The 24117-nt window shown below is 42.8% G+C and overlaps 1 protein-coding gene across 7 annotated transcripts in view; it reads right to left on the bottom strand.

The window, feature by feature from the left end:
• Window positions 1–24117, bottom strand: part of GLI3 (GLI family zinc finger 3) — a 380984-nt gene that overhangs the window by 18365 nt on the left and 338502 nt on the right. For all 7 annotated transcript variants that reach the window (XM_069215944.1, XM_069215967.1, XM_069215953.1 and 4 more), the window contains one exon: window positions 18617–18781. In XM_069215944.1, the coding sequence (XP_069072045.1) occupies window positions 18617–18781 (165 nt within the window). The remainder of the gene's footprint in view (window positions 1–18616; window positions 18782–24117) is intronic.

Raw genomic sequence — 24117 nt, forward strand, 5'->3', positions numbered from 1 at the left:
AAAGGCATTCTTTGTAGAAGAAACAGAGCTGCACAGTCTACAGAGATTGCAAACAAAATTACCCACAACAATATCAACAAACATCTTCTGCAACTGAATATTGTTTTTGCAGGTTTTGGCAATACCTGCACTGAAATCAAAATGCAGTGTATATGGGACCTAACTGTCCAATTGGGCTTTTTAAAACATTATCAGACTTTAAATCAATGAAATATAATTGTCAGTGCAGATTGAATAAAGGCTGTATAAAAAATAGCGAGAACCTGAAATTTGAGTTATGATAGTCAGTGATGGAACTAACAATTAAAAAATATAAGGTTTCTTACCTGTAAGTGTAGTTTTGCTGCTTGAACAGTTTTCTGGATTCATATGCTGTGCATTTATTCCACCATCTAGTGGTTGTGTCTAGAAATTCTACTATTTCCTCTAAGTTCTAACTCTACTGTTGGTGCGTGTCAATAGAGCCTCCATTTGGTGTTCCCTTGTGATGTTGTTGCACTTCCTCCAGATGTTTATATCGTTTGTCTCCATCTTCAGTTCTTTTTTGTTTTTTCTTTCTTTCGTCCTATTTCCTTGGTGGAAACGGGTGGGTCGCTTGTGAATCCAGAAAAATCTTCAAGCTGCAAAACTTCACCTACAGGTATGAAACTTTACTTTTTGCAGCGCAAATTTTGTCTGGATTCACATGCTGTGTATTGACTTTAAAGCGCTCGTTTTTTTTTTTTTACTGTGAAGGAGGAAGATGGTTAGCGATTTGCAAATAAATGTCCTAACACCTTTTATCCTACATGAGCTTCCTTATTCATTAGAACATCAACACAGTAATGTTTTGTAAAGGGCAAATATTCTATCCACCTTTGGGCCATTTGATAAAGAAAGCAAGTAAATGGAACTCATGGGCCAAAAATAGAAAGGAGTGCAGTTAGCCAGTGGTGCACTGCTAATTCAAACGCCCTACTTAACAGGCACAGTCATCCTTTGATAAAGTATGTTTTCGAGGAGTTTTTCCTACACTAGAGGCCCTATTAAGGGCTCCGCAAGACTCTTTTTTGAAGGAAATGCTGCTGAGGCTCCCTTGTGTGCCTAGGGGTCTGATTTGTTTGACTCAGGGTCTTTTACGGAGGTTGTGACTCTCTTACCTCCTTTCACATCTTCTTCAGAAGTCCCTCTTCGACTTCTATGATTTTGCGGTCTCCTTCAGAGGTTTCTCCTTCTGCTCCTTCGATGACATGTTCCTCCTCATCTCTGGCGAGGCCCAGCTTCTTTAAAGATGGGGGTTGGCTTTTGGCCTTGTGTTGTGTGGTGCACCATTCTTTGCCTTGCTCTTACTCTGAGTGTCTTTGATGCAAAAACTGCACAGGTGTTGCAACCCTTGCTTGAATTGTCAACTGGAAGGCAGAGATTATACACAGGGTGTAAATCCTTCTGTGTGTGCTTGTGATGACAATTTCTGAATAATTTTAAAGGGCTTTTCTCCATCACACAGTCTGGGGATCCCCCCATCTAGGCATTCCTAAACCTCTGTCGGAGTTTTGTATAAAACTGAAGCCGATCCTCCTTACTTGTTTTTCTCTTTCATAGATGTTGTTTGTAAGCCTTAAAGAACTTTGAAAAAGTATCTTCTTCTGGTTATTCTTTGTGCTTTCCTCTACCGTTTGCAGATGACATGGACGAACTATCCAGAACCAGCGGTGGAAAAAACAAATCTGAGTATGGAGACAAAAGGTGTAAACATCCAGAGGAAGTGCAACAACGTCACAAGGGGACACCAAATGGAGGATCCATTGACACCCACCAACAAACAACAGTAGAGAAAGAAGTAGGACAAATAACTTTTTAGATGTTAGAGAAAATAATAGCATTTCAGGACCCAACCACTAGATGGTGGAATAATGTACAGAATGTGAATCCAGAAAAGATTAACATTGTATAACATTTTCTCTCCCCTTAAAAATATTTTTTGTGAATCATTGAAATATATTTTCCACAGAACCAGATGCCATGGATGGTACATTTGTGATAATCTTTCAAATTCAGCACCCACAACATTTTAGTCAAGTGCAAAGTAGAAAATGCGTAGGGGGCCTGCTTACTGAAAACCTGTTAGCAGATTATGAGGGTGATTTATATGTTGGTGGTGTGTATATTCCATTGCAACATCTGGCGATGATGGAGAGTAAAACTTAAATAGTGCTCCTCTCACCAAGGGCAATGACTCCTATCGTGAGTGCAGCAATGTTTTCTTATTTTGAAATAGAAAATGATGTGTTGGAATTTTCTTTCCTAAAATAAAAGAATACAACTTTTTGGTGCTGGGTTGTGTCATGCTGCTGCAATCCTGCGCCAAAAAGAGATATGCACTGACAGGAACCGCTGTGATGGCAGTTCCTGCCAATGCTTTCTAAATCCCTCCCAGCTTGGTGGTCATTTATAAATTCGGTGGGCGGCCTCTTCAAGTAATCTATTCTGTTCACCTGGTGAAAAAATGGGCTTATGGCAAAATACAAATCAGCCCTATGTTTTCTGTAAGACTTTAAGTGAAACCATGAGTCAAAAAAGGTGTGGGACATGAAATCTTTTGATCCTGTTTTACCTCTGTTGATATCAATATATTCACTATATGATATACACTTAAGTTGCTTTCCCACATGATGCCAAAATTCACAATCCAAGCAATGGTAAAAAGTGCCAAGCCTTACTTCGCACAATCCTTCTATTTTTCGTTCGTTACTTTATTTCGGCAAATATTGCCATAAAAGTCAGGACAGGAAATAAATACGACATACATAAATACATTATACAATAAAATATAAGATACAATACATACAGTTGGCAAGAAGTATATGGATGTCCCCATGATTAAGCAGTATCATTAAGTGTATAAAAATATAAATAACAATTTATAAAATAATTAAAAACCAGAACTAATAGGAAAGAAAAAAAAAAAAAAATAATAATAATAATTCAACTTGTCGATAAAACAGTGCATCATATACCTTTGCAAGGAGGGGGATGAGCGGGCCACCTGACAAAGCGTTACAATTTGTGACCAAGTCGATTCCTGATAAGGTACACATTATATAGGAATCTGCTTGTGCCAAACACCACTAGTTGTGAAGTATTGGACTGAAATATGCGCACTGCTTCTTTATAGGATCTGACCCCCACATATTTACAAACGGGTTTGATCCACCGATCCCTTGGTTTCTTGTATACTGGGCAAAAGAAGAGTAAATGAACAACGTCTTCTTTAGCCCCTAAGGTACAGAGAGTGCAGAGTTCACATCCTTTTACCCCTCCCCAATTGCATGTGTAAGCATTAATCTGTAAGACCCCATACCTAAACTGTAAATAAAGTGTTTTTGCCAGAGGAGGGCCGACCTCATCCAAAAATTGTTCGAATTTAGGTGTATCTTTTATGTTTAAAAAATTCAAAGTCAGAGTACCAATCGATGAACTATGCAATAGCTCTCTGTTGACATAAGACCAAAAAGTGTCCTTTACATTTTTCCTGGTACATGTTGTCATGTTCTGTGGAGCTTCCCATAGGTGTGATAAACCTAATCTCTCGTACCACTTAGATACATATTTTAACCAAGGGGTATTCATATGTCCATCTATCTGAGTTAGTTCAGTCAGTCCGTTCTTGTAATCACTCAACTCCGGGGTTACCCATAGCCTGACCCAATACAGCAATGGTCTTAATAATGCTTGATAGTCTGCTCTTTTAAGATTAATATCAAGGAAAACAGGGACTAGGGGGGTTCTTGTCGGTATTTTAAGTAGCCTTCGTACAAAATGGTTTTCCGTTTTTCCAAAGTTGTTATTGCAATGGAATCCCCAGAGTTCAGCGCCATAAAGGGCGGTCGATTGGGCCTTTGCTTTATATACTTCCAGTGCTGGTGAGATTGCTTTAGAGTAACTGGCTCCGTGTATTTTTAAAATAGGCATTGAGTTTTGTTTAAGGGCTAGGATGCTTTTATCCATCTGCCCTTTCCAGGACAGGTTACTATCCAGCATCATCCCCAGATAATTGAAACTCCCTACCTGTTCCAGTTTTTGGTTATCCAAGGACAGATTATTCCTGAGGGATTTCTTGGAGTTTATTGACATATACTTTGTTTTGGTAGGATTTATTTCTAGCCCCTTCCCCACGCAATACTTCTGGAAAGAATCCACCAAATTCTGTAAACCTCTCGGAGTTTGAGAAATGAGGATGGTGTCATCGGCAAATAGTAGTGCCGTAACCGGCTCGCCACCTAGCTTCGGTGAGTCATGTACACAATCCCTTAAATAGATTGGAATATCATTAACATATAGTGAGAAAAGTGTAGGAGCTAACACGCAGCCTTGGCGCACACCACGGTCTACAGGTATGGCCCTTGAGGTCTCACCTTCTTTACCCCACCTAATTTTTGCATAGTTCCCTGTGTGAAGCTTGATAAGTTCTTTAAGTAGTTCCCCAGGGACCGCCATGTTTCTTAATGTAGACCACAACAAATTGCGAGGAACAAGGTCAAAGGCGGCCCTTAGATCCATGAATGCCACATGGAGGCTACCCTTCCTTATGTTTATATACTTCCAACAGATGCACATGAACCTAAACACCTGGTCAACCGTACTTACTTTTATTCTAAAGCCAGCCTGATATTTGGTTAATATTTTAGTCTCTTCAATCCAATCTAAAAGCCTGTTTAAAATATGTCTGGCATATATCTTTTGAAATGAGTCTATCAAACTTATTGGGCGGTAATTACTTGGATCATAGCGATCACCTTTTTTAAAAATTGTCATAATTTCTGCCCCTTTCCAGGAATCGGGGATTGGTGTGCCTGCCACAATGGAATTACTCAAGTAATTTATGTAAGGCCCCCACACATCCACATCATATTTTAGAAGATCTCCGGGGATTTTATCAGGGCCTGGGGCTTTGCCCAATTTCACAGCTAATAAAACCTTATTAGTTTCTTCTAGACTAAAGGTTAATGGAGCAACACTTATCTCTGAATTTGTCTCATGGTACTCAAAGGGCAAATTCTCCTGTTTGTTAGCATAGAGCTTAGTGAAGTGGTCGCACCAAGTATTTTCATCTAGGAAAATATCCTTTGTTGATCTGCCCTGCTTATTTCCATTAGCGATTAAGTTCCAGAACATACTCTGATCCCGTAGCTTAGCTGCATTCAAGAGATCCTCCCAGAAGTTTTCATCCCATGTTTTTTTAGCTTGGGCCAGCATTTTTTTGTGGGCTAGTCTATTGTTTTTTATATCCAAGCTGTTCCCGGATTTTACTGCCTGGATTAGTCTTGATTTTGCTATACGACAGTCTTTATTATACCATGGGTTCGCTGCCTCAAGATCATTCCGTTTCCTATTACCATTTTTTTTATAGATTTTGCTCAATAGTGGGGTTAATGCGTCTACCAGCTTAAGATGTATGTCAAGCACACCTTGTGTTCCCACTAATGCTGTCTGAAGGCCTCCTACCGTGTCAGTAAATACATTGTATATATTTATCAGCGTTATTTCAGTTCCCAAGATATAGGGCCATCTTAGGGCACGCCTGTTATTAGTTACCTCTAGTTCCGCGACCGTGGTATTTAATATGGTCTCTTCTTTGGATTTAATAATGAATGATTGAGAATCCAGCCATAGTAGGAGGGGAAAATGATCACTCTCCGTCCTAAGGTCTATCTTGAAATCGGTTATTTGGTCCCATATATTCCGGGTAGCCATTACAAAATCTATATGGGATCTGAAATTTCTCTTAAAATAGGTTGGGGCTGCTGGTCTGTCTGAGCGAAATCGACCATTACAGGCCCTTAGGTCATGCGCCACAGTCAACTGTAAAATCTGTAAGGCGGCTTTTGTGCCTTTAGCTGCACTTACGGATTTTAAGGGCAGGATGTCATTAGCAGCATCTTGATCGTCAAATAATTTTTCCAACCCCGGGATAGGCTCATATTTACAGTTAAAATCTCCACCAACTAACACCTTTGCATTATCTCCTAATGAGTCTAGAACGGAGTCCAAGAGTTCTACTACCTCTGATTCCTTGTTAGAAGGGAATGGTCTGTTATATATATTTATTAGATGTATAGTTTCTTTCCCTCTTGTTTTGATTTTAAGGCCTAGTAGGTCCGGGGAGGGGATGGGTAGCGGGGTGACATCTATTTCTAGGGTCACTTTAACCCAGATGACCAGTCCTCCTGAGGCTCTCCCTCTAGTTGATGGAATGGCATGGGAACAATAGGTTTTATACCCCAGCCTATGGGGGGTTTCTACAATCCAAGTTTCTTGTAGGAGTATGATGTCGTAGTTCTCAATATAGGAGCACCATACCACATCCTCAAGGTTCCTTGCTAAGCCAGCTATGTTCCATGATATCAATCTAATACTTGATTTTCCTTTTACACAGGGAGGATCTAATACTGTAAGTAGGTTGTCTTTTTCTGTAACATCCTCCAGCTCAACTAAGGGGTTTGGCTCTTTATCTTGGTTGTAGTTTTTACTAGTGTCTTTACTAGTGTCTTTACCCTCCATGGTCACTGAGAGGCACTTATCCGGTACACCCGAACTAGTTGTCTTACTTAAAATAGAATAAGGGGATTTAACGTTGCCTACCAATTTAACTGTCTTTGTATTTCTGGGACTCGAGGGTACTATAAGTTCCGGTTCAAGATCTTCTATACTCTGTTTTTGTTCCCACGTCTGGGTGTATACTAACGTTTCTGTGATGGGATCCCCTGCTCGTGGGAGTCAATCGTTTTCGTCCAAAGTGCTCAGTACCGAGAAGGTATTTCCAGTTGGGGTATAAGAGCTAGTGTTTCTTCTAATAGTCAAGGGTCTGTGTTTTTTAGAAGGTTCTGATGTACTGGCTAAGTGTTGATAAAAATAACCCAGAGGATGCACACCCACGTCAGATTCCTTTATATCCAAGGAGGCTGCTCTAAGAAGGACAGTCGCAACATGTTGAGGGTGCCTAAAATTGACAATTACACAGTCTCCCTTACATTTTTTCCTTGCGTTTCCGATCCATGGTATCCGTCTAGTAGACAGTATTTGATCGGATAGGTGTGGGGGGAAACCACAATTTTTGTTTAACCAGGCAACTGATTTCCGTTTGAGAGAATCATGTGATTCCTCACGGAAGTTCACTGCTGTTGGGTCTAAGGGAGGAATGTTCGTAAGGACTATGACATAGGGTTCACAATCAGGTGGAAGGTTAATAAAATTTGGTCTGTTCACAGGAGTAGTGTTCCTCACAATATTAGATGCAGCTGCTTTCATATGAGGGGTGCTATCCACCATACTTGGTGGCTCCCTATATTCAGGTAAACGTGGCATCTGTGCTTCAACCAATTGTTCAGGGTTGCCGGATTGGACGGATAGCTCAGACTGTTTCATAGTCTGTTCCATATACATTTTGTCTAAAAGTCCACCCAACCTAGATACCTCCGTAGATAGTAATTCAATCTTTTCCATAAGAGGTTTAGTCATATGGACTAGTTTTTCCTCAAATAGCTTAGCGATGTGGCCCAAGAGAACACCATTCACATCGTCCTTGTTAATTGTAATCCCATTTTCAGCTACATTACTTCTATGACCATATTCTATCATTGGTTCTATTGTTGGTTTGAGATGAGTGTTACCCCGTTTGGATAGCATTTTTCTGCATTTTCTAACAGCTCTCTTAGGGGGAGAGTGAGACGATGCAGGCTCACTCGGGGGCTCCAATGGGACTTGATTTGGTGGCTCTAAAACTAAGGGTAAAGCGGCTGAGTTTTCCAAAGGGAAAGCTTCAATATTAAGGGGGTCCATCATAACAGAACTGCTACCATTGTTTACAGGAGAAAACATTTCTGGGGTGGACTCCTTCCCTAAGGACTTCCTTCTATCAGTGTTTATCTTGCTCACCATTTTAACCAGGTAATTATCCAGGGTGGAAATATTCTTAGCCATTCTACACCGCCTACACGAATATGACGACCACTACTAGTTTTTGATAAATACTAGACTGTCTAGTTTTACGGCCCTGCACTTCACAGAACTTTTATATCGTTTACAAAGTATAGGGCCTCTACATATATCAGCAATAACACAGAACAGCAAGTGTATAACACCCAGAAGACACAATGAATCAATTTAAATGGAGCCCAGGTATACAACTTACTAAAACGTTATCAGATTCAATAAAAACAATTACAATTAATTGCTTAGTGAACTTGCTCAACCCGACCCCTTCTGGCCCCCTAACGGCTCCCTAACGGACTCACAATGGCCTGTCCTTTGCCCGACCCCGCTCAGCCAGGGGCAGGATCAGTTTGATATCACCTTCGGGCGTGTGAGATCCGTTTGTTCTGCTTCCGTGGTGCTAGGGGACCTGGCTAAAGTAGTCCCGTCCTGGTCCGTCAACGCTCCTCCCACACAGCGGTCGCAACGTCGGGCGACGGCGGGGGGGAGACGTGGAGGTCAGCAGAGGGAACAAAAGGGAACGCACCCCCCGAGGACCACAAGGGCACACAGGTATGCTGCACGATACAGGTGTAATTAAATTACAGCATTAATATGTCTGTGACCAGATATTAAAGAGGGGTGGCCCAGCCCAGCCTCTTCCTGTCGATGACGGGCGAAGGACGGGCCCGCCCTTGGCCCGGGCTTCGCCCGGGGGCCGCCCGCGCGCGTCCCGCGGTTGCGGGCGCGCTGTGAGGTTAAGAAGGGCTTCCCGCCCTATCAGCAGCTGAGGCTGGCTCCGACAATGTTTAAAGGGCTCCCGCCCAGGAAAGAAGGTGTGCGCGTCCCGCGGTTGCGGGCGCGCTGTGAGGTTAAGAAGGGCTTCCCGCCCTATCAGCAGCTGAGGCTGGCTCCGACAATGTTTAAAGGGCTCCCGCCCAGGAAAGAAGGTGTGCGCGTCCCGCGGTTGCGGGCGCGCTGTGAGGTTAAGAAGGGCTTCCCGCCCTATCAGCAGCTGAGGCTGGCTCCGACAATGTTTAAAGGGCTCCCGCCCAGGAAAGAAGGTGTGCGCGTCCCGCGGTTGCGGGCGCGCTGTGAGGTTAAGAAGGGCTTCCCACCCTATCAGCAGCTGAGGCTGGCTCCGACAATGTTTAAAGGGCTCCCGCCCAGGAAAGAAGGTGTGCGCGTCCCGCGGTTGCGGGTGCGCTGTGAGGTTAAGAAGGGCTTCCCGCCCTATCAGCAGCTGAGGCTGGCTCCGACAATGTTTAAAGGGCTCCCGCCCAGGAAAGAAGGTGTGCGCGTCCCGCGGTTGCGGGCGCGCTGTGAGGTTAAGAAGGGCTTCCCGCCCTATCAGCAGCTGAGGCTGGCTCCGACAATGTTTAAAGGGCTCCCGCCCAGGAAAGAAGGTGTGCGCGTCCCGCGGTTGCGGGCGCGCTGTGAGGTTAAGAAGGGCTTCCCACCCTATCAGCAGCTGAGGCTGGCTCCGACAATGTTTAAAGGGCTCCCGCCCAGGAAAGAAGATGTGCGCGTCCCGCGGTTGCGGGCGCGCTGTGAGGTTAAGAAGGGCTTCCCGCCCTATCAGCAGCTGAGGCTGGCTCCGACAATGTTTAAAGGGCTCCCGCCCAGGAAAGAAGGTGTGCGCGTCCCGCGGTTGCGGGCGCGCTGTGAGGTTAAGAAGGGCTTCCCGCCCTATCAGCAGCTGAGGCTGGCTCCGACAATGTTTAAAGGGCTCCCGCCCAGGAAAGAAGGTGTGCGCGTCCCGCGGTTGCGGGCGCGCTGTGAGGTTAAGAAGGGCTTCCCGCCCTATCAGCAGCTGAGGCTGGCTCCGACAATGTTTAAAGGGCTCCCGCCCAGGAAAGAAGGTGTGCGCGTCCCGCGGTTGCGGGTGCGCTGTGAGGTTAAGAAGGGCTTCCCGCCCTATCAGCAGCTGAGGCTGGCTCCGACAATGTTTAAAGGGCTCCCGCCCAGGAAAGAAGGTGTGCGCGTCCCGCGGTTGCGGGCGCGCTGTGAGGTTAAGAAGGGCTTCCCGCCCTATCAGCAGCTGAGGCTGGCTCCGACAATGTTTAAAGGGCTCCCGCCCAGGAAAGAAGGTGTGCGCGTCCCGCGGTTGCGGGCGCGCTGTGAGGTTAAGAAGGGCTTCCCGCCCTATCACAATCCTTCTATTTAAAAAAAACAAGCCACCAAGTTCAGTTGCCCAGAGCCAGAGTTCACGTCATGGTAGACCTGGACTACTATAACACCATCTACAGTGGTCTACCTAACAAACTACTTGCCTGATAACAACACCTACAAAACCAGGCTGTCAGATTGTGCCTAGATGTCCACACATATGACGACATAGACCAGTTCCAGAAATCTCTTGCCTGGCTTCCAGCAGAACCAATAATCAAATCAGAGGTTCTCTGAAGCATTCATAAGCCTAAACAGGCAAATGTGTACAATATCAGAAGAAACTGGCTCCTTGCAATGTTACTTTCAGGGACTTTCGATCATCTGCCGCCTATCTGATTCACCATTTATTATTCAAGAGAATAAAACATGGAGAGAAATCAATAAGAATACAAGGCACAAGGTTTTAAAATGTACTCACCCACTCCTTATGTTGCAAACCCATCCACCTTTAATAAAGGAAACTCCAGAAATCTCAACATTTTAAATTTGTCTTCTCCTTGTAAGTCCCTCACATAAGTGTTACTCGAGAGGAAAATTGACTGTGAGGTTTGCTCTTCTGGCTGTACTCTTAAGACCTAATGCTGGCACAGATCTGTAAGCTGCTAACTCCTTTAGTGCTTTTAGATAACTGGAAGGTAATTTGCAGCACCTTATGGCCCATATTTAAAGGAACATGATGGAGCACAACGCTGTGTCAAAATTGGCAGCACCGCGCTCCGTCATTTTCACCACGCAGGGATGTGCCATATTTAATTGAATACGTGCACCCCTGTGTTGTCCGCTGGCACTAAATTGAGCTGCCTAGCACCAATGCAGACATCATTGCACCATCATGCAAGGATGTCTGCTTTGAGGGGTTTGGTTGTTTATGTGTGGGAAGGTGTCCCTTCCTGCACAGAAACAATCACTAATGGCTATTTGGCACTTCTGTGTGTGCTGCAGCATGAGGCACACACAGAAGTGCAGAAGAGTCATTTTGAAATGATTGTTTATGTGCAGGAAGGTACACCTTCCCACACATAAAAAATAATGTCTGGCATTTTGCTCGTACTATTCGTTCTGCAGAATGCAGCACACAGAGAAAAAGCAAAAAACGTGGAGGATTAAAAATAATCCTCCTCCTTGCGCCTTGCTAAAGCCACCCCTGGAGTTAGATTTTGGTGCTGCCTTAGGTTTATGAAAACTTGTAAATTTGAGGCAGCATCAAAATGCAATGGATGTTGCTGTGGCATGCCCACAGCAATACCCACTGCATTCCCCTTCCACGCAAAGGGCTGCATGTGAAGGGGTCTATTTACAAAGCGGTGCTAAGCCACAAAACGTGGCTTAACGCCACCTTGTAAATATGGTGCAGGACATTGTGCCACTGCAGCGTCACAAAAAGTGATGCTCCGTGGCACCAGGGGCTCATGAATATGCCACTATTAGTCCCCAAATAAAAAAATACATTACTCTAACCATTCTTTAAAAAAAAATTATTGTGTATGTCTCATGCTGAATGGGCAGCTCACATAACAACATTGCTAAATGATTTAAAAAAATACCTGACTTGGTATTGGACCATCAGAAGCATTGTTTCTGGTTTCAAAATAGTAACTTGCCAAAATAACCCTGAAACAACAGAACAAAATGATTTCTTACCTATAATAGTAGTTTTGCAGCTTGAAGAATTTTCTGTATTCACATGCTGTGCATTATTCCACCAGCTAGTGGTTGGGTCTGGACTTTTCTCTTTGTAGTTGTAGTCCTCCTTCCCTTTTTGTTCTTGGGTGTTGAAGGATCTACCATTTAGTGCCATATCCAGCGTCCTGTGACATCACACGCCCTCTCCAGATGCTCTTCTTGTGGTCGCCATCTTCAGATTCTTTGTTTTTCCTTGTCCTCCATAGTCTATGGGAGGTGGGTAGGTTGCTTGTGAATTCAGAAAATTATTCAAGCTGGAAATCTACTATTACAGGTAAGAAACCGTTTAGTTTTCAAATGAATCTTTTCTGGATACACATGCTATGCAATGATTTTGTAGCTTTTTTAACCTTGTGGTGGTTGGGATGAAGATGGTTTTAAGTTAGTAAATATCTGTTTAAGTACTTTCTGTCCCACCTGAGCTTTCTTGTTCATCTGAATATCTATACAATAATGTTTTCTGAACGTATAAACTGATGACCAAGTGGCTGCTATGCAAATTTCCTATAAGGGTATATTTGCTAAAAAAGCAATAGTTGCCCCTTTTGTCCTTGTTGAATGTGTTTTTGGCGTGTTGCATAGATGTACAAGACCATTTGGGTCACATATTTGATTGTTTGTGTAATCCATTTGGCAATAGTCCTGTCGTCACTAGTTTGTCCAAATTGTTGCGAGCAAAGGAAACAAATAGTTGTTTTGCTTTCCTATCTGTCTTTGTTCTTTCTATATAGTACGACTGCTCTTCTTGCAACAAGTTTGTGAAGTGCTCTTTCAACATTATTCTTAGGCTCTTGGAAAAAACTTGGAATTTGAATAGTTTGGTTAATATGAAATTGTGAAATGTCCTTTGGTAGAACATGAGCGTCCGTCCCCATGACCACTCTATCCCTATGTAGATGCAGATATTGCTCTTGTATTGTAAGCACCTGTAGCTTATTTACTCTGTGGAGCTATGTCATTGCCACTAGAAAGTCAGTTTTTAACGCAAGCATCTTTAATGAAGCTTTGTGCAGAGGTTCAAAAGGCTTTGTCATGAGTTGTGTTAGAAGCAGACTAAGATTCCATGTGGGTGCTGGCATCTGGTGCGGCTATTTTCTTTGCTCCTTGTATATGTGAGCCTGAAGTCTAGGAGATGTGTAAGGAATTTACAGACTGTCACATCCATAGTGTTTTTTATTGTAATAATCCTGATCTTTGGCACCACCTTGAGTATCTTTCTCATTTCGATTTGTAACATCTTCTGGTTGTTGGCTTTCTTGCTTCTCTTAGCACTGCCATTGTCTTTTCTGGTCAGTCTAGATGACCAAACTCTGTGTCTTCAGGAGCCATGCTGCCAGCTTTTGCGTCTCTGGTTCCGGATGCTCTGTCCCTTGCATTGACAGCAGGTGTTGTCTGTTTGGTAATTTTTTAATGTTGCCCTGGACTATTTGCATTAGTTCTGAGTACCATGTTTACCTCGCTCATTGTGGAGCAATAAGTATCAACTTCATCTTGTTGTGTTTGTATCTGTTGATTGATTACTCGGTGTAACAATGGTACTGGGGGAAAGCGTAAGCAAATTTCCCTGGCCAGTTTACCGATGAGGCATTACCCAGGGACTGGTGGTCTGTGTTTCTTGACGCGAAGTACTGACATTTTGCATGTGCCCGTGTAGCAAATAACTCTACTTCAGATGTTCCCCACTGATGGAAGATCTGTTTGCGTACTGCTTGATTTAATTCCCAGTTGGAAGAGGGTGAAGCTTCTTTCCTTAATTTGTCCAGTGGAACATTGTGCTCACTGTTAAGTGTATTTTCCTCTGCTGTGCCCATTTCTAGATTTCCTGTGCTTGTTTTGAAGTACAAAGGATTGTGTTTCTCTCTTTTTTGTTGATATAAAATATTGTTGCTGTATTGTCTGTTTGGACCAGGTTTGATATTCCCCACAATAGCTTCTGAACGGCTTCTAAGGCTAGGAACACCGTTTTAGTTCCAGAATATTGATATGTTGTACTGTTCTTGTCCCTACCTCCTCTGACCTTCAGAGAGCCATTATGCACACCCCAACTCATATGTGAGGTGTGAGTAGTGATGGTCTCTGTTGGACTTGGTTCTGTGAAGTCTTCCTGCTGTTAAATATGTTTTGTTCTACCACCCCATCTCTTCCTGTACTGCGTGACAATCACTAGATTCTTCCAGCTCCCTGTGGCGTGTGACCATAGTGATTGTAGCCATTCCTTGATTGGTCTCATGTGGAGCCTCTCATGTGGTATAAGAGGTATGGAAGATGTCATCTTTCCCAATATCTTCCCTACAGTCCTCACTGTCAGAGACTGCTCCTTCTGTTACCGATGAGCTCCTTGTAGAATAGATATGATCCTGTTTTCTCAGGGATAAGCTTTTTTGTCTACCATGGTGATTCTTACTCCCAGAAATACATTTTCCTGTTCTGGCTTTGTGGATGATTTTTCTGTAATGATTGAAAATCCTAGTTTGTATAACTTAGATACCATCTCTTGTACATCTTTTTTCGAGTTTACTGTGATTAGCCAGTCATCTCGGTACAGATACACATGTATTCCCTGTCTTCTCAAATATGCTGCCACTGCTGCTAAGAGTTGTGAACACTCTTGGTGCAGATTTTATGCTGAAAGCTAGAACTTTGAATTGTTGTTCAACACAAATTGTAGACACTTTTTGTGATTGTGATTCACAGGAATGTTTGCATCCTTTAGATATATTGTTGCTAATCCCCCTTTGCAGTTATGGGATGTCTTCTTGTAGCCTTGTTATTTTGAATGTTTCGATGAATTTGTTTAAGAACGTTAGGTCAAGAATTGGTCAAAGGCTTCCAACTGATTTTGGAATCAAGAAATATGCAAAGCAGTTTCCCTAGTTGATCTCCTTTTGGTGAACATTCTTGATTGCTTCTTTTTGCAATAGCTCCTCTATTTCTTTAATTGGTTGTGATGTTTCTTTCTTTGAATGTGTTCTTATATTTGGTCTCTTGACTGGTGGTATCTTTATTAATTCTATACAGTATCCAACTTTTATGATATTTAAAATCCAATTGTCTGATGTTATTTTCCTCCACTCGTGAAGGAAGTATTTTATTCTCCCTCCCATAGGTGTTGCATGTGAGAGGTTTAGGTGTTATGTGCAGTCACTTTGAAGTGGAAACTGCTCCTCCCTTGTGTGGTTAAGCTCTTCCATGTGCTCGTCCCTGAAATGTGTGAGGTTAGAATTACCATGACTGTGTCTGGGGTGTGCTTTGGAACCCCTGAAGTGCTGTTATCGCCAGGAAACTTCCCCTGCCTGATGGACTTCTGCTTATTGGTGTTCCTCTCCTTATGTTTCACCTGAATTGTAAGGCACCCATTGACTTAGCAGTGTCATTATCTTTCTTTATGTGTTGCAGGGTATCATCCACTGAAGTAATTGCATTAATAGTGTTGGCCTGAACCTATGGCTTGAAGCTCAATATTCATAGTCAAGCAGGGTGTCTAAGAGTTGTTCCTATCATCATCTGGTGACTTGCCATGTCTGTTGTGTCCAGTGCTGATTTTAAGCATTTATTGGCTATGTTTTTCCCTTCCTCCGCAAGGGATGCTGCTCCTTTTCAATTCTGCTCTGGCACATCCTTCATTAATTACCCAATTTATTCCCTATTCAGGAGGGCACCTGAGTTGACTATGTTCCATTGGTTAGCTGCACCCCTTTCGAATTTTCTAGCAACAAAGTCCATTTTCTTACTTTCTTCATCTGGGGTTGGTCCCTATGTTGCTCAGATGTTTGCCCCTTTTCTAGCAGTAGAAGTAATGATAGAATCAGCTGCACTGTACCTTTTATATAAGCAGGGTCTTTGGAGGAGTGCTTATATTTCTTTTCTGCCAGCAGCGTTATTGCTCTGCACATTGCCGGTTCTTCAAATGCTTTTCTCTCCTGGTCAAGGAAGCTAGACAGCATGGGTAAAAAATGGTTTACTGTCTGGGAAGGTAAAAGAATTTCCAAGAGGAAGCAGGATTGTGTTTTTTCTTCCTAGAGATGGACGTCATATTTCTCAGCAGCTCTTTTTATGACTTGTCCTTACATGGCAATGTCATCAGCTGGTAAGGGTCTAGAGGGGTACATGTCTACCACCTCCACTAAAAATTCTGCTGCAAAATCCTGCCATTGTGTCTCAGTGAATTGTGAGCCGTCATAATCCTGGAACACATCTATTTGTTCTTCCCCCGCTTCTTCGAAAAAATATTGCTATTCTTCTTGTGGGGGTTTTGCAGTTAAAGGTGGTTCTAACATTCAACCTCTTTCTCTTGATGTTCCTTCTGTGAAAAAGGCTTATGTGAAATCCTGAATTCCCAATGCGAGGAGTCAAAATCATTTTTCTTTTATAAGAGGGCTGCCATCTCTGCCTCAAGACACCTTTTTTCCTCAATTTCGCCCCGTCAGTCTTCAACACTGACGCTCTTTGAAGCTTTTCATTTCGAAGTTGAGGTGTCTTTCGTCGGCGTTCTTGTCAACAACTTTTTTGGTGGCTCCCTGCCTCTTGAATCTTTCGACGTCTAGACTTTGATAGTCTATCTATGTCTTATGGCCTGATTGTGAGTACGGTGGTCCTACGACCGCTGCAACCACGTTGGTGGTCCGACAGCCGCATCCTTGGTGTTCTAGTCGTCAGATTATGATGCTGGCAGTCGGACCACTACAAGACCGCCACCACCATCAGGACTGTGGATCCTGACATACTGGGGAAAGCCGTGGTCAAGTACAGAGGTGCCGATTTTGTTACCGGAGGCTCATGGCTTGCCTTTCCGCCGGTCTTTTCATGGTGTCGAAATCACCATGAAAAGGCCGACAGAAAAGCAGAGATGGGGTGACAGAGGGGGCCCTGCACATACATTCCCCATGATGTCATGGGCAGTGCAGAGGCCCCCCTGTCAGCACAGTTCGAATGGGCACTGTTTGTAATGGCAACAGTGTGCATTCTTACTGTGCTGGTGGTGGAGACAGTGCGGCGGCATTGGTTTCCGCTCTCCCCCAGAGCTGAAGCCAATGCCACCGCACTGCCGTGCAGGAACAACGTAATAGGGCAGGCAGGAGGCCTCCGGCTTGGTGACGTCCACCTGACAGTCGTCTTGGCGGTCCAACAGCCAGGCTGCCAAGTTTGTAAATGGCCCCTTGATCTTTTCTTTTGTTCTTCCGTCTGATGTATCCTTGTACTGGGACCAGAAGGGTCGATGTTTGCTTGCCTATGGTCAGCGATTTTCTAGGCGCTGAGGCAGCTTTTGGCGTTTTTACCTCTGCAGTCAAGGTTTCCCCCCTTTTAGTGTTTTAGGGGTGTCTTCTACGCCGAAGAATTGTAGCTCCACATCTGAGCTTTCACCCTCAGTTCCTTTGGCGTTTCTGTTGTCGTAATCACTTGAGAGACCCAAATCTTTCAGGAATGGTACTTGTTTCTGGCCCTGCATGGAATAGTTTTTCCTGCCTCTATATCTGTCTCACCTTTAAAGCTTTCACCTTGAACCCAGCGCATGCCTTACAGTCTCCACTTTGTTGCTTCAAGTGGTAGGCGAAGGTTACACACCTAGTGCTGGTCCTTTTGAGCAAATTTGTGATAGAATTTTGGCAGAATTTGAAAGGGGTCTTCTCCATCACGTGGCACAAAGAGCCTGCTGCCCAGACATTCTTTACACCAAGTTGGTGATCCGTCTGATCCCTCTTTCGGCGCTCTTCTGTGTACTTCTTCCAGAAATGCTCAACAGACTTAAAAAAAAGTCATATTTTTTCCACGATCTGGGGATACTTCAGCTCTGCATCCAGACACAAATGGACGAAAACAGAATTTGAACATGTCAACCACGAGAAGGGTGGCTGGAAAAGGCATATGATGACACAGGAGGCTGGATAAGGCACCAAATGGTGAATCCATCAAACCTCCCCCCCCCCCCCCAAAAAGGACTATGACTACAAGGGGAAATTCTGGACGCAACCACTAGATGGTGGAATAATGTACAGCATGTGAATCCAAAAAAGATATATGCTGCAAAAACCTATGCTGTAGCATAGGAAAGTTCAAAGTGATGTTCTGTTCTGCTGTGCTACGTTCTGTGCAGATCAATAACCTAAACCATGACGTAAATGCGAGTTCTAATCAGCACATGGAGGCATCCAACTATGAGAAACTTTCCAAGCAAAATGTATTTTTTTGTGTTTAGCAATTAGAAAGAAAAAATATAACTTTCACGTATAATGAAGACTGTTACAATAATAAGGTAATTTAGAATATGCTTCAAAAGTATGGGAGGCAATAAGTGTTGTTTTGTAGTTCTTTGTGAGCCAAAAACGATTTTAAAATTACATACTTTGAAGAGCTTTTGCTATTTTACTTGCTATAAGTTTGTAAGCGTTGGTTGGTTTTGTTTTAAACGTGGCAAACAGAGCCATCCTGCTAATCTGGCCTGAAAGTGTGTATTTATATAAATTATAGTTCATAAAACATTCATGCCCAACTGAAACGGAAAACGATTGAAAGTAGGAAATTGAAAAAAAAATCAGAGCATTGTATTCTACATGCATATTAAATAAGAACTAAAACCTGCTTTTCCTTTCTTGCGATGAAAACAATACGGTGTGAATTTTGCATAAATGTAAAATAAATACTTGAAGTTTTGCAAATACAAGAAATTAATTGAAAGCATTGATGATTAAATAAATTTGACACAATCAAAGACACCGACATTACTCTTCAAGATCTATATAGCAAGGTATCAACATGAAAGATCCTAAACAAAGGTGACATGCTTTAGGAAGGCATTTCTAGCTTGCAAGCATACCTCATTCGAATGAGTTCTGTTTTGGTGCTTGGCCCTGTCTGATGCATTTGAGAAAGCTTTGTTGCAGGTTTCATGCTCACAGACGTATGGTTTCTCTCCAGTGTGAGATCTCAAGTGGGTTTTCAGGTTTTCAAGTCTGGAGTAGGCCTTGCAACAACCTTCAAACTACAGAGAAAATGTAAACTTTGATTAGGTATGACACACAGAGCAAAGGTAAGCAGTAAAAGAAAACTAGCAGTATTGGCTGGCAGTATTCAGCATTTTAATGAAAGAAGAAATAGCTGTGCATTTCAAGTGTTCTAATGAAGCTCTAATAGATAAGTTAACTCACTGAACAAATGTATCAACTGGTAATTTGGGTGTAACTTCAGAGTTTGACAGCTTTCCGGATATCCTGTCCAACTTATATCCTTTAGCGCTTGTAACAATGTGAATGGGATATTCTTTACATTTGTGCAGAGTAACCTGCTTGCTAAATTCTAAATGAGACCCCAAAACACTGAAGACACAAATAATATTCTAATTGTAATCAATGCTAGATTATTTGGCAGAACATGACTTTTTAAGTTTACTTTGACTAAGACACATTACTGTGTTAGTTGTGATTTCATGGGTACTATTAAAAAAGCTGAAAACAGGTAAGATTCTAGAAGTTAAAAAGAGTAATCATTACATGACATAAACAGTCACAAGAAATAGATTGCACACTTGCTTCAAAGTTATGTTGTTTGTAGTGTTGTTAGTGATGAGGCATGGGAAGTCACTAGTAATATCCTAAGGTGTCATTGCTGATGTTATATATAATTGCAGCAGTTACGCCATCTGTGGTGCCAGATGTGTGGTGGTTAGTAGTACACAGGAGAGAGTTAAGATGACAAACCTACTTTAAATGTGGTATTTAGTGACGTTTTGCACTGAAGTGTCAACATCCATTAATTCATTTGACTTTTTCATGGAATATATGACGTACTATCAGTGAATGATTTAAGGGTTCCCCAAGCAATTTTAAAGACGTCCAGGATAATAACACAGGTATATTTCTCAAGGTACCTATCAGCATCATGATCAGGTATAGACAGCAAAATGGGCTCTTATCTGTATGAGTAGTTTTGCAGCAGAAGAATTTTCTGGATTCACATGCTGTGCACTATTCTGCCATCTAGAGACTGGGTCTTGAATTCTTTGTACAGTAGTAGTCCTTTCTGTTTTTATTTTGGCTGTCGACAGTCCTACCATTTTGTGTTCAATCCAGCCCTTCCTGATGTCATACGTCCTCCCTGGAAGCTTCCACGCATAGTCACCACCTTCAGATTGGTTTTCTTTGCATCGCTCCCTCATCTTCTGGGGAGGTGGGTGGGTCGCATGTAAATCCAGAAAAATGTTCAACCTGAAAAACTACTTCTGAAAAGAAACCATTTCATTTTGCAGTGTGAACCGTTTCAGGATTCACATGCTGTGCATTGATTTTGTACCAGTTTTTTAACCTTATGGTGGTTGGGTTGAAGATGAGTTGAAGCTTGCAAAAAAAAGGTGTCAGTACTGTTTGTCCTACTTGAGCTTCTTTGTTCATTTGAATGTCTATGCACAAGTGTCTTGTAAAAGTGTGCACTGATGACCAAGTAGCAGCGCTGCCAGTATTCTGTAATGTATATTGTGTGAAAGGCTACTGTTGCTCCTTTTTTGCCAGCTGAGCCCATGGTCTGGTCTGGAGATGTACTCCTGCTGATTCATCACACATTTGTGTAGTCTATGAGATCCACCTAAAAATGGTACTCCTTGTAATTGGTTTTCCTCTGTTATCTGTGAAGACACAAAGAGGTGTTTTCCTCTTCTGATTGGTCTCATTTTGACTATTTAATGCTCTCCTGGTTGTCTAAGGCGTGAAGCGCTCTTTTCACTGGAGTTTTTTGTATTTTGAAAGGAGATGGGGTTTTGCATCTGAATTGATTCATTGATGTGGGAAAAAGATATGACCTTAAGCAAGAAATGTGGGTCTGTCCCCATTACTATCCTTTGTGTATTTGCATGTATGGTTATTGAATTGTGAATGCTTGCAATTCACTTACCCCATGCAGAGATTTAATTGCTACAAGGCAAACTGTTTTCAAAGTGACCAGTTTCAAGGATGTTTTTGTGAAGAGGTTTAAAAGCTTATCTCAGTTGTGTTTAACACTAAATTTAAATTCCATTTTGGTGCTGCTACTTTTCTTGAAAGTGCTAATCTTTTTGCTTCCTTCAGGAATCTTTTGATACTGGTGTTGTGAAAAAAACACATTCCTATATTGCCCCTTGTGTAGGCAACTATAGCTGTCAAATGTATAGCTTTTATTGAAGCATAATTCAGTTTGCTGTCCAACACACGAGCAAGGTATCGTAAGACTTTTGTGTTTTTTGTATTGTCTTGTAGTAAGGCAAGTCTTTGACAACATTTTGAGTATCTTTTCCATTTAGCTAAGTAACATTTTCTTGTTGTTGGTGTTCCTGCTTCCCTGAGACCTGCCATTGTGTTCTCTGGTGTGTTTAAGTGTCCAAACTCTATAGGCTCGATTCCGAACTCCAGGTGGACCTAAAGATACTACTCGTAAATGCCCTTTGTGAATTCTCAAAGTCATAAACTTAGACTTTTGGTTTAAGTTTAGACCAAACATCTTAGTTTACCTTTATGAATTGGGCCCTATGTCCTCAGGAGCCAGGCTGCTAGACTTAGCGTTTTTGGTTCTAAATATAGAACTCTCCTCCCTTACATGGAGAGTAGACACTGAAGGCCTGGCAATTTCTGTACATTGTATTGTGCAATTTGGATCTATCAAGTCTGCAAACCAGGTCTGTCTTGCCCACTGTGTCATTGGTGATTGTATGCATTTGTTGTTCACCTTGTTTAATAGTGGGATCGGGGGAAAAGAGTAAGCAAATTTCCCTGACCAATTTATCAACAGAGCATTCCCCAAAGATTGGGGGTGATGGTGCCTGAGCGTAAAGAATTGCTGATTGCGTTCTCCAGTTTTGCAAACAGATCTATCTCTGGTGTTCCACATTGTCTGAAAATCTGTTTGAGTACTGTTTGTTTGCGTTCCCACTTGTGTGATGTATACGCTTGTCTGCTCAGCCATTCTGTTTGTACATTGCCCTTCTCTGGCAGGCGTATTGCTGTTATGTTAATTTGTCTTTGGATGGCCCACCTCACAATCTATTGTGCTAGCCTTGACAGTACAAAAGATTTTGTTCCACCCTGTTTGTTGAGACTGAACATTGTTGCTGTGCCGACTGTTTGAATTAACAATGATTTTCCCCACAGCTGTTTCTGAAAGGCTTTTAAGGTTAGGAACACTGTCTTTAGCTCTAACACATTGATAAGCTGGACTGCTTCCTGTTCTCCCCATTGTCCTCAGATTTTGGTCCGCTCCATCATCTGTCTGCTTGCTGTATCTGCAGTGCCTCACGACAGGAATTTGCAATATTTTTTCCCTCCTCTGCTAGTGATGCTGCTCTTTCCGGTATTGTTCAGGGAGATGTATCATGAGCTCTTGTATTTCCTCCCAGTGCTGGTAGGCATTCCTGTTTAGCAGTACATTAGTGTTGGCAATGCACCACAGCATAGCATCTCCCCTTTCAAATTTCCTTCCCACCATATCCATTTTCTTGCTCTTCTTGTCCGAAGGCGGGCCAGATGTTGTGGGAACATTTGCTCTCTTTCTTGCTGTTGCTGCAATAAGAGAGTCTGCTGGTACTGTTCCTCTGATGTAAGGCGGGTCCTTTGTGGAATGCTTATATTTCTTTACGGCCCTTGGTGTTACACACCTGCATGCCATTGATTCTCTGAAGGCCTCTCTACCCTGGTCCAGTATGCTTGGCAATATAGGGAGATAATGAATTTTGCTTTGAGACTGTAACAAACTCTTGAGTAAAAAGCATAATTGTGTTTTTTCTTCTTCCAACTGTACATTGTACTTACCTGCAGCCCTTTTGATGAGCTGATTGCACATCCCAATGTCATTTGGGGGTGCAGACCTCAAAGGGCATCTATTTCCTCTTCCGTGAAGTCTGTTTCGAGATCTGGCTACTGTGTCTTGAGGTGCTCAGACCCTTCTATGTCCTGGAACGTGCCCTGTGAGTCTAGGTCATCCTTGAAGAAGATGTCTTGTTCTTCATCCTCCAGAGGTTCGAGTGTTGTCAGGGGTTTGAGTTCTTCAACGTCCTTTATCCCCTCTGTCTGTTTCATCAAGGTTTATGGCAGAATTCTGCACATCTTCAGAGAAGCATCAAGCTCTTTCTTCTTCTGAAGGATTGCAGCCATCTCGGCTTCGAGATGCTTTTTCTTGCATTCAAATTAGGCTGACCAAACGTCAACTTCCAGCAAGTTTCTTTTTGAAGTCGAGCCTTCTGTCGCCATGGACTGGCTCGGCGTTTTTTTTGTCTTCTCCTGGCTTTGGTTCTCATTTGACGCTGTAGCCTTCTCCAAAGTTGTGCTGCCTGCTGTGTCCTTTGAAAGGGACCAGAGGGGTTCATTCGACTTCTGCTTACTCTCGGTCTGCAAAATCTTAGACGCTAAGGCAGTTTTTACTGATTTAGAGTCTGATGAATGAGACTCGCCCCACATGCTTTTCCGGCTTTACCAGGAGGACTTTTGATGTTCTTTTTCAATGTCGATGACCCTCATCTCGACTTCTGAGCCCTCTCCTTCGGTCACCTTGGCGATATTATCCTCCTCCTCGCTCAACAACCCCAGGTCTTTCAGCAACGGAGTCTCTTTCTGGCCCTGCCTGGCTTGATGTGCCTGCCTCTGTTTTTTCTCTCACCTTCAGAATCTTTGGTTTAAACACTCGGGCATTGGAGTCGTCGCATCGTGATGGAGTGGAAGACAGAGGTCACACGCCTGGTGGGTTTCCTTTGGTGGAAACTTGTGGTGGCACCTCGGGCAGAACCAAAACTTTTCCATGCCACCCGGAACAGGGAGTTCCCTGCCCGGACATTCTCATGTGTTACCCGTTGTGTAGACCCTTGTTGATTCCAAATCTGATGTCTTGTTCTCTGGATGAACTTTCGACAAAACATACTTCTTTTTCGATGCTTGGAGAGCCTTCAGCAATGCTTCCAGGGCCAACAGCAGAAAAAAAGAATCTAAAGATGGTGACCACACGTGGAAGCTTTTCAGGAGGGTGCATCTCATCAGGAAAGGCTGGATTACACACCAAATGGTGGGACTGTCGAGGCCCCAAAATAAAAACACACACTGTAGGAAGGACTACTACTATACAAAGAATTCCAGCCCCAACCACTAGATTGTGAAATAATGCTCAGCATGGGAATCCAGAAAAGATTCATGCTATAAAATCTGAAAAAGTCAAATAAAATTAGTTGATTCATGGACTCATGGAACTTTTCTTAATTATATTTCAGTATGTATGCTCACGTAGCAGTAGCATACTCTGTGATAATAAATATCCTTCTATCATATCATTTCATTTAATAAGCAGGACATATAGATTCATTATTCTAAAAGA

The sequence above is a fragment of the Pleurodeles waltl genome, chromosome 2_1, assembly GCF_031143425.1.
Source record: "Pleurodeles waltl isolate 20211129_DDA chromosome 2_1, aPleWal1.hap1.20221129, whole genome shotgun sequence".
In the NCBI taxonomy this organism is placed as follows: domain Eukaryota; kingdom Metazoa; phylum Chordata; class Amphibia; order Caudata; family Salamandridae; genus Pleurodeles; species Pleurodeles waltl.